The sequence below is a fragment of the Lonchura striata genome, chromosome 13 (assembly GCF_046129695.1).
Source record: "Lonchura striata isolate bLonStr1 chromosome 13, bLonStr1.mat, whole genome shotgun sequence".
NCBI classification, from domain to species: Eukaryota; Metazoa; Chordata; class Aves; order Passeriformes; family Estrildidae; genus Lonchura; species Lonchura striata.
In genome coordinates this window covers 21,952,673-21,964,062 of record NC_134615.1, presented here as the reverse complement: position 1 = coordinate 21,964,062, position 11,390 = coordinate 21,952,673, and the positions used below count along the sequence as shown (strand labels likewise).

Below are 11,390 nucleotides of genomic sequence, written 5' to 3'. Positions count from 1 at the left end.
TCATAGTTCTGGGATAAATCATGGAATGCAGTAACAAAATCACCTGTAGTGGTAAACTAGTACATTTTAAAAAGGCTTTGGGGATTACAGAAAACCTGTGATAAATGTTTTGTGGTTTATTTTTAATTAATTGTCAGAGTCTTTTCAGTCTCTTCAGGATCCCATTTTCTCCTCGAAAATTGGAGGAACGTGCTTAGTGCCAAGGTGATTTCTGTCTTTGCTCTCTTCCAGAATTTGAATGTTTACCTAAAGTCAGCAGCAGATTTTTGACCCCCTGAGCAGCCACTAGATGTCAGGTTTGGATTAGTGCTCCAAGGATCGGGCTGGTTGGGATTCTGGAATGGCTGGAAGTGGTCGGGATGGAAATGAAATGTAACTGAAATGTGCCCTTTCCCCCCAGAATGTCCATCTCACGTTTCTCTGGAGTTCCCTTGGAGAAAACCTTCCAGCCCACCTCCTGCCTGTCTGAACCGTGCACAGAGAGGGCTCCGGGAGGATGAACCAGCCTTGGGTCTGGAGCTCGGGCACTGCTCGTGTGGCAGCACTGCCTGGGAAGCAGCTCCTCACAGGTACCACTTCCACCCTCAGAGGGAATGTTTGCAGTCAGAGCTGGAGCCTCTGAGCTCCTCTCCTCCCACCAGGGCAAGAGGGAGTCAGAATTTGCTGGAGGATTGGCTCCTTGGGCGTTCCTGTAGTACCCAAGTGATTCTCCTTGGGTGCAGAACCTCTGCCTTCAGTGAGGCACACATTGCACGACTGCCAGATGGCTGAATTATTTTATATTTTCATTTCCCAAACAAGCATTTTGGTGACTTTGCCATCTGGCAGATGTGACATTGGGGACTCATTAATGTTTCAGAGAAGCCTTTTTGGTGATTTTGGTGACTTCCAGGAGGGGCTGATTCCCACAGCACCTCTGCAGAGGTGCAGGTGATGCAGCACCGGGGCCTTGCCCTGTGCTTGTGAACTGGGATGGAAAAGCACAGCAGGGTGGGGCTGGGGGGAGCTGGGAGAGGCAGGATAGACACACATACACGTCTGTATAGCACACATACACGTCTGTATAGCACACATACATGTACATGTATGTGTATATCACACATGCATGTCTGTATATCCTGTATGTCATACATATGTGTCTGTATATCCTGTATATCACACATACACGTCTGCATATTCTGTATATCATACATATGTGTCTGCATATCCTCTATATCATACATACATGTATGTATATCCTCTATATCATACATATGTATCTGTATATCCTGTATATCATACATGTGTGTCTGTATATCCTGTATACCACACATGTGTCTGTATATGCTGTATATCATACATACGTGTCTGTATATCCTCTATATCATACATGTGTGTCTGTATATCCTGTATATCATACATGTGTGTCTGTATATCCTGTATACCACACATATGTGTCTGTATATGCTGTATATCATACATACATGTCTGTATATCCTCTATATCATACATACATGTATGTATATCCTGTATATCATACATGTGTGTCTGCATATCCTGTATATCATACATACATGTATGTATATCCTGTATATCATACATACATGTCTGTATATCCTGTATGTCATACATATGTGTCTGTATATCCTGTATGTCATACATATGTGTCTGTATATCCTCTATATCATACATACATGTATGTATATCCTGTATATCATACATACATGTCTGCATATCCTGTATATCATACATACGTGTCTGTATAGCCTGTATATCACTTATACATGTCTGTATATCATATGTATGTGTCTGTATATCATATATATCCTATATATCACACATACGTGTCTGTATATCCTGTATGTCATACATACGTGTCTGTATACCCCACATATCACACATACACGTCTGTATATCACACACACACGTGTGTTACGTGTACACACAGCCAGGGACCCGCTCTCCCCTGCAGGAACTCTCCTTTACGGAGCACACCGGGCGGAGAAGCGCCGCGGGCACCCGGGGCCGAGCCGCGGGGCGGCCGCCGCCTCCTCCTGCCCCTCTCGGGGCTCGGCGGCGGTCGGGGGCACCCGAGAGCGACGCGGGCATCCAGCGGGCATCCAGCGGCTGCCGCGCACCCCGGGGGCGCTGCAGCATCCCCCGCCGCTCCTGCCGCTCTCCTCCTCCTCCTCCTCCCCACGGAAAGCAGCCCGGCCCACCGCCGGAACAAAAGGGGCGGCCGAAGGTGGCGGCGTGGCCGCTCCCGCAGCTCCGCCAGCATGTCCGCCAGCGGCGGCAGCTCCCCCGGCAATGCCGTGAAGAAGCGGAGCCCCGCCGGCTCGGCCGCCTCGCTGGCGCAGGAGGAGGAGAAGCAGGCGACGGAGAAGATGCTGGAAGGGGCGCAGGAAAACGGCTGTGCCCGCTCGCCATCGCCCTGCGGCTCGGCGGAGGGGGTGACCCTGAAGCGGAACATCACCCTGCTCAACGGCGTGGCCATCATCGTGGGCACCATCATCGGCTCCGGCATCTTCGTCACCCCCACGGGCGTGCTGCGGGAGGCCGGCTCGCCGGGGCTGTCGCTCGTGGTCTGGGCCGTGTGCGGCGCCTTCTCCATCGTGGGCGCGCTGTGCTACGCCGAGCTCGGCACCACCATCACCAAGTCCGGCGGGGACTACGCCTACATGCTGGAGGTGTACGGCTCCCTGCCCGCCTTCCTTAAGCTCTGGATAGAGCTGCTCATCATCCGGCCCTCCTCGCAGTACATCGTGGCTCTGGTGTTCGCCACCTACCTGCTCAAGCCCATCTTCCCCACCTGCCCCGTGCCCGACGAGGCTGCCAAGCTGGTGGCTTGTCTGTGTGTCCGTAAGTAGCCGCTCGTGGCGTTCCGCTGACGGGCAGGAGGGTTACATGGCATTTAGGGAAGGAATTCCTGCCTGGGAAGGTGGGGAGGTCCTGGCATATGGTGCTCAGAGAAGCTGTGCCTGCCCCCGGATCCCTGAAATGTCCAGGTTGGAGCATCCTGGTCTAGTGGAAGGTGTCCCTGCCCGTGGGACGGGATGACCTTTAAATTCCCTTCCCACCCAAACCGTTCCATGATTCAGTGACCCTCTGCAGGTCCCTGCTGTCCTGCTCCACGTGGTTCCTCACTCCCCATCACCTTCCCCTAAAGATCTGCACCATCTCTCCTGTGCTACGCTGCCTGCATCCTAGGGTTTTTTTGGCTACTTTGAATACCCACAGCAGAAAATGTATCCCCACCCGTAATAAACTGAGCACAAAATTTCCCAAATGCCAGCTGTGGGCTAGTGAGGCTCTCTGATTCCCCAGCAGCGTGTGATAAATGCAGCGTGCGTTTTTCCTGGCACCTGGAATAGAATTTCTGCTGCTTTCCCACAGGACCGAGCTCGGGCAGGGTAGAACCCCCTTGTCCCCGGGCTCTGCAGGGCCGTGAGGACGTTGGTGGGTGGCTTTGGGTGAGGATAACAATTATCTGTCACCAGCAACTGGTGCTGAACACGCCCCTGCGCTGCTTTCAGCACCAGCTGTGAGAGGGGATATTTCGCGGCCGCGTGTGCTCTGATACCGCGCTCAAAACCTGCTTTTGTGGGGTTTGTTTTTGCCAGCAGATGTTGTGTCTGTGTCTGGGGCGGTGTCTTGCAGAGAAGTTCAGTCGCGGAGGGATGAATTCAGCGCCAGCGGTGCCCACCTGGGCACACGGATCTCTCCTGATGCGCTTTTTATCTCCTCTCTGCGCTTTTGGGGTCTGCAGTTTTGGCATTCAAATCCTATTTGCTGTTCCTCTGGTGACTGCAAAGTCACCCCATCCAAATTCCCAATCCTTTAAATACGGGACCATGCCTTGCCTCTTCCCTTCTCATTTCCCATTCAATCTGTTCTGCTCCACTGGGATTTAATGCCTTTATAAAGATGTTTATTGGAAGAAGATCTAATTTTTGTGAGGGCTTTATAAATCATTTATCCACTGTACAAAATCACAGCCAGGTGATCTCTGTATTTTTGCATTTTGAGTGGTGAGGAGGAAGCTGCTCGTTGATGTTGCCCTTTCCTAGGATTGTGTGAGATTCCTTCCCCCTCCGAGGATCTCGGGCATCCCAAACCTGCGGCACGTGGTCGTTATGGGAAGATAAATTGTCTGGAAATGTCTCAGAGCCAGCCTGACCCGGGCTTTGGGAGGTAAATTATATGGCTGATGATAGGATTGATAACAGGCATGGCAGGATGTTGTGCTTTCTTCAGGCAAGATTGAAACTTCTCAGTCCCCCGCTGAATTTTTAGGAATATAAAGGTACCTGGGCAAGCTTGTGGATTTCCATCCAAATTTTTTTACAGTGTGGAGGGCGTTTATTAGGGAAATGTAATCATTTAACGAAGAGAGCTGTAAGCTGGTCAGGGAATAGTCGTGCTGCTGGTGTGTTGCCCTTTGGAAATTTGATTTTCGAGCTTTGCTGCTGGTCTGCACTGTGGTTTCCTCAGGGACACGGGGAGAGGGGCATGGGTGCACGTGGCATTGTGTTTCTTGCTGAAAACCCAAGGAATTAGGATATAATTGAAGGTTTTCTTGCTGCCTTACAGCAAAGTTTTGCCGTGCGAGCGCAGATGGAACTGGCAAAGCCTTTAAGGATGTGTTACTAACCACAGATGACTTTTCATCTTCAAGATTATTCCCAAGATGGGTCTCTGTTCCCGTTTTATTGCTCAAAGCTCAGGGCAGGGTTAAACAGACCTGCCCATGCTGGGATCTGTTCACTGCTGGGGGATTTGCAGCACGAAACTCCTTGGAGCCAGCTCTCATTCCTTTGTGCTCCTCCAAGAAAAGTCTCCAGCCTTCCTTTGGTAGCAATTAGGATTTCCCTGCGGCAGAATTTGTTCTTGAACCTTTCTCCTGAACTGCCAAGGGAAGGCTTTGGAGTTCTCCAAATCTGCATCATCCCCATGTGTTTCTCCTTTAAGTTCTGTTCCCCCTTGCACCGCTGGCTCTTGGTTTGTTTATGCTTTGGGTTAAGTTTGGGGTTGTCTCCTTTGCTCCAAGAGGTTTGTTCATCCTGCAGGGCAGCTTTTGGCAACTTTGATTTTTGGAACTTTGAATTTTTGAATCAGCTTTTCATCTCCCCAGTGCCAAAACCACACCGTGACCCAGGAACAATAAACGAGATAAATCTGCTCCAAGGGCTCAGGCACACAACACTTGTAGGACTCACAAACAGCTTTGTTCAAGCAGAAACTGCTCAGAGAGAGACTTTTTTGTCTTTTCAAAAGCTCTGGAGTAGAAAAAAATGACCTATTTGTGCATAGGCTGTAGCACATACATGAATGAATTACCTCAAAATGGGGGAGAGCAGCTTGGGAAGGAGCAGAGGAATTTGGGACCTGGGGCTGGAGTACAGTAGCCAAAATCCATCCTTGCAGAACAATCCCAGCTCTATTCCTTGCAAGTTTGTATCTCCACACAACATGCACTTGGCTGCACAGTTTGTAGTAAGAGGAGGAATTACTAAAGTTATTTGTTTCCACTTCGCTGCTGTTGAAGGGTTGAATAAATGATGTGTTGTTCAGAATTTGCCACCGTGAACTTCAGAGAGTGAATTAATGCATTAAGAAAATGTAAATCACAGGCTTGAGTGAAAAAAAATGGTTGGAAGAGGGAATTTTTTGAAGGTGCTGAGGAAAACAAGGTGGGTGGTAGGAAGAATTTACCTACAAATAGGTTATTTTCTGCCCTGGAGATTGTAATCTACACACAGCTGGTATGCAGGGCTTCTTTCCTGGGCACCGGGAGTGCCTCTGGTGTTTGCCACAAATGAAAGCTGGGAATCCACTCCAGGGAATTCTTACTGGAGCAGGAGGGGTCAGGCTGTTCATCCTTAGCCTGGCTCATTTCACGTTCCCCAAAAATTTGGCTGAAGACTTTCCAGGCTGCAGGTTACTTGGGTGATTCAGAAGCTTGAGCATCTCTTTTATCGGTGAGGTTAGATTGTTGATGCTTTAAAACTCGTAACACAAAATCCATCCATGTTTGGTACACAAAAATTGGAAGTTCAGGAAACGGAGCGTGTGCATTTGTGTGAAAACACGGGAATAATTTGAATTCTCTCACTTCTGAGTTTACCTAATCTGGTTTTATCCCATCTGTAGTGGGTGGAGGGACAGTTGTTAGGTGCTGAATTTGCATATTTGATGATCTATTACAATGTCAATATTGAACATGGCAAAGAATTAAACCTTGGATCCTGTGCTCTGTGTCAGGTGTGAGTGACTCAGGTTTTCTTTCCATCCTGCTGCCACTTGTGTGAATATTTATTCAATTCAAGCTGATAAATCCTAACAAAAATCAGTAAAAATCACCAGTGCACCCTGTGTGTTCCAGAGAGGGCTCAGGGATGGAAAGTGTTAAACTGATTTAACGATGCCGTGGATATTCCTCATTTCCCACTGTTAATTTGCAGATTTCCTGCTTGCACCTTCCCAGGACTGGGTTGTGGTGCACTGAATTCATTCCCTGTGGATCAGGGAGACAGGAATGAAGCTGCTGCCAGCCCTGAGCTGGTTCTTGGTGTTCCACAAGTGCCTGAGCTGTTCATCCCACACATCCTCACACCCTGAGAGCCACACACAGCTTCTGGAATCTCCTGATTTCCTGACAAAAAAAATCTGCTCCACTGTGGAAAACTGGGATTGGACTCGAAAATTAATCCTTGTGGATCCTTTCCAGCTCAGGATATTGCGTTGTTTTAATTTTGTTCTTGCTCCTCGGTGTCAGAGGAGTTTGACGTTTGCTTCTGAATTGGTGTCTCACTTGTTAATTAGATATGCAAATCCGGCACGAATAACCCCAGCACGGCAATAGGCAATATCAAAGCCAGGGAATTTTAATCTTCCTCAAAATTTATCTACATTTCCTTCACTGCTTCTGAGCTCTGTTGTTGGGCAGTCTTCCTGCAGGGCTGGAATTCCAGGGAATGCTGCTGAGCTCCTCATTTGTCTCTTGTGTTTTGAGCAGCCAGAGAGTGAAAGGATGAGCAGAAGCCAGGGCAGAGCTGAGGCAGGTCTGAGAGCTGTGGAAGTGCCTGACACTCCTGAGAGGAGGAGGAATCCAAGCAGGAGCAGCTGCCAGGTTGTCCAGAAGGGAATACCCAGTGTCAGCATCCCACCCAGAAATCACAGATCCTGTGGGAAGCAGGAGTCTCTTCATTTGACATGAAGGTTTTGCTGCCGGGCTCAGCTCTCTCACAGATTTGTGGATTTTCACCTCATCAGGTATTAAGTGGTGAGAAGCAAACACAAAACACACTCAGGGCCTGTCTGCCTGAGATGGGTTCATTCTACAGCATTGCTGCTTTTAATTAATCAGCCACGACAAGCTGGCTGTGAAGCTTTGAAGATTTCTTATTCCTCCTCCAGAAAGGTGGATTAAGGGACTAAAGCTCCATCAGCAAATTGCCCTTGTTGGAGTGGAGTGGCAGGAAGGAAGGGGTCTGTGGAATCCCTGCTGGATGGCAAGGCTGAGGTTGCTTTTTTAATCTGTGTTTAATTAGAGCAGCATTAATGAAAACAGGCTCTGACACTCGCAGGACTCTCCAGAAATCAGTGAGGGCTTGGAGGGCTCTTAAAACACACAGTGCAATTCCAGCACCCCTCTCCTGGCTCTCACAACAATTACCCCATTAAATGTTACTGTGTTTGAATGATTTATGTTAACACTGAGATCATTCAGGGCATTCCTCCTCTGGCATGAACAAATTGGGAAGGTTTTTTGTGGAAAAACCCTCCAGGGTCAGCTTCATTTAAAGCAGCATTGCTTTTTTAGAGTATCCCAGGAGCTCCATAGTTCCAGGGTCGGATGTGGCCACAGGTCCAGTCCAAGAGATGGGAAATTAAGTTTTTCCAGCCAGGATGCAGAGCTGAATTCTGTGCACATAAAAGAGCAGCAGGTGCTGCTCCCTGTTGGGAAGATGCTTCTGTGAGGTGAGCATGGAGTTAGTTTGGGATGGGTAATTTGCTGGGAATGGGAGAAATAGGAAGAAAGAGCTTTTCCATATCTTTTCTCCCTGTATTTTGTTTGTTTTCCTGAGGTAAAGTGTCCTGTTGGTGGAAATGCTGTGTCATGTCCTCTGGAAACCTTGACAGTAAATCACAACCTTCTTCCTAAGGAGCCAAAACAGCAATTCCTGCCTGTAGATAGGAGCCACCTCTCCCAACACTGAGGAATTCTTTGGGGTTTTCCTGTGTCAGTGTCCTACTGTTATTATGGGATGGGGTGTTGACCTGTTCAGGGTGCCTGGGGTTGTTTGTTGGGACATCCAGAGCTCTTGGCCTCAGGGTAGGTTTGGAGACAATCCCATTTTTCAACTCCTTGGTAGGGCAAGTTTGCCTTCTTTATTGATGCACCCGTTCCCTGATTGCTTTTTTGAGAAGAGGAATAAAAATGGAACTGAAAAGCATTGCCAGGGATGTTGATAATTATAAGTAGATTTTAATACAGACACTTGGCTCTGAGCTTTCCAACAGCCTCATGTGCCCACAGGCCTTTCCCAGACTGACTGCCCTGGGTGTTAAGTTTCTTCGGAGTTTTGTCCTTGCAGAAATATCTGCAGTTTTCCCTCTGCTTCTTCCCTTCCCCACCTTACAGGGCACAAATTCTTCAGTCAATATTTGCCAAGTTGAAATATCCCAAAGCATTTTCTGCCTCTGACCTTGCCTGTCTGTGTTGGAATGTGCAGTTGGAATCAGTCACCACAGATTTTTGGGAGACACTGTGGCATCCCAGCCACTGAAATATAAAATTGGTGGGGTGTTTTTGCCTTGATGAATTGATTTTCCCATGGGTTTAATCCACTCTGCTCAGTATAACTTATTATTTTTCTCTTTGTCCTGTGTGGATTAACTGTCACCTGCACTTCATGTGGAGTGGAACCTTTGCTGTAGGATGGAGAAGGAAAGGAGCTGGAGCTGTTCTGGGAGTAATTGTGAGGGAAAATCAACATCACCCAGTGGCAGATGGTAAATGGGAGCATCATCTTACAGTGGCAAGGGCCAGGCACTTTGGAAATGTGAGTTACAGAGTCATGCATGATAGAACAGTTCACAGGCCTTGTTTTCCTGGCAGGGAAGCTGATGGAGGGGATTTCTCTTTATTTCCCCTTCAATTTCCCTTTATTTTCTAGAACTTCCCAACCTGCTGTGTTGTCACTGAGTACTGGGATACCACACACAGGAATCCCATGGGAACTAAGAGCAAGTTAATGAGTTTAGTCCCTTAAAGGCAGCTACTTCCACACTTTTATCCATGTTCCAGAGGTGTACGTGGAATCACACTGCCAGCACCACAGGTCGGGCCCAGGAGGTGAAATTAGGGACAAAAGGGACATTGTGCAAGTGTGTGTGACTCCACAGGCAGCTGTGCCAGTACCTCAGGAATTCATTCCTGTGCTCATTCCAGAAATTTCACCTGCAAAGCTGCTGAGGAGGATCTTGGGCTGAGCAAGCTCCTGTCACCCCCAGGCAGCTCCAGGTGGGAATTGGATCTGTGTCCATCTCTGTTATCCTGGGAAAGCTGCAGCTGTGCCTGTTGGACAGGAATGCTGCCAAGGCTGTTGCATCAGAAGTGGCAGGCCAGGTTCAGCTGTGTCCAGCTCCATTCCCTCGTTTGCTCTGGGCACAACCTCACTCTCCCCATGCTGCCTTTCCCCAGACACACAGGAGCTGTTGTGGTTCCATGCTTTTATCACCTAGGTGGGATTGATCCATTTATCTGTCTGCAGTTTTTCCTGTTGTCCTCTAGGAGTTGTGTCTGGGCAAGAGCTTGGGAGGCGACTTCAAAGGGATACAGCCATAAAATGGGAATTGTGGGTAAAGTCCTGGGTCTGGTGTCACATTAATCTGTTTGTCCTTGTTCCTATCAGGAATGGGCAATTCCTTGGCTGTGCAGGTGAGTGCCAGTGGAGCAGGTTCAGTGAGATGCCTGAAGCCAGCAGGGACTGCAGGACAGAGGAAATATTGAAGCCAGACCTGCTGGTGTATTTAGAAATTCCAATTTCCCTCTGTGGTTTGAGTTGCCTTGGAATGAGACTGGGCTGGAGGGTGAAGGGGTGAACAACACCTGGAGAGCAAAATCCAGGAGCTCTCCTGCCAGAGTCATGAGTAACAAATAACAAATAGCTAGATTAGGTGTATGAAAACTTTTGTTATTGTGAGGCTGGCAGGCCCTGGCACAGGTGCCCAGAGCAGCTGTGGCTGCCCTGGATCCCTGGCAGTGCCCAAGGCCAGGCTGGAATGGACTTGGAGCAACCTGGGTGTCCCTGCCCATGCGATTGGAACAAGAGGAGCTGTAAAGTTCTTTCCAACCCAAACCAGTCTGGGATTCTCTGAAAAGTCACCTCCTGTCCATCTGCCATGCCTTCAGCTTTCTAACATTTATTATCCCAATTATGTAAAGCTTTGGAGAGGGGCTGCTGGCTCAGCCAGGCGTGGCACGTCAGGTCATGCTGAAATCCTTGTTCCTCGAATGATTCCTGAGCACAGCCCTGATGGGTCACTCCAAAGCTCTGCCTGGCTGCTGGCTGACAGGGCTGGAGCCTTAGGAAAACACTGCAGGAATGAGGGCAGCACAGCCTGCTCTCTGTATCAGTGCCCTGGTTTGTGCTGGAGCTGTGCAGCTTTGCTGTGTTTCTCCTGGAGCGATTCAGCCGAGCTGAGGGAGTGCTGCCAGGAGGATCCCACAGCCCCTGCCTGCCAGGGCAGCACCTGGGATCAAAGCAGTCAGACTTGCTGCCCTAAGAAATCCCAGCCTCCTGAGAAGCTCAGCAGCCACTGGAATTTCTCCTGGAGTTTTATGGAAAAGCTTCCATCTTGTTTGATGTCTGTAGGATGATGGGTGAGACTGGGGGATTCTTGGCCATTCCTGTGTTGGAGGTATTGAAGTGGAGTGACTCCACTGTGCTCATTTTGGAGAGACAAATACCATTGTAAAAGGGGAAAAGTAAAGCAGAGGAAATGTGACTGGAATAGCTCTGAGTGGTGACCACAGCAGAAACTTCCAGCCCTGTTTACTCTCTGATCCCAAAGTGCTTTCTCATTTTTAGGGAATCTGTTTATCTGGCACTGATGGGGCTTTGGGGCTGAACACAGACACTTGGACTGTGTAGGAAACTTTTGCCTTTAATTTTCACCACCACCCTCCAGGGGACTCTACAGAACCAGAGCAGGGAAAACCTGCAGCCCCTAAAAATCAGTGTTGAAGTGGGGGTGAAGCAGTTACTGTCACAGACACAGAATGCCTAAATGGGGCAGGGAATGTCACTGTCACACCTCTCAGGGCTGTCCTCACCACAGCAGCAGCAGCGTGCTTCTATTTGGGTGAGCTCATCCTCTAAATATCCCTCTGTAAACAAGGG

General features: G+C 48.8%; 1 protein-coding gene across 1 annotated transcript in view; it reads left to right on the top strand.

The window, feature by feature from the left end:
- The first annotated feature begins 2,204 nt into the window (after positions 1-2,204).
- Positions 2,205-11,390, top strand: part of SLC7A5 (solute carrier family 7 member 5) — a 32,174-nt gene continuing 22,988 nt past the window's right edge. Inside the window, exon 1 of the mRNA XM_021526938.3 lies at positions 2,205-2,841. Within this exon, the coding sequence (XP_021382613.1) occupies positions 2,259-2,841 (583 nt within the window). The 5' untranslated portion in view covers positions 2,205-2,258. The remainder of the gene's footprint in view (positions 2,842-11,390) is intronic.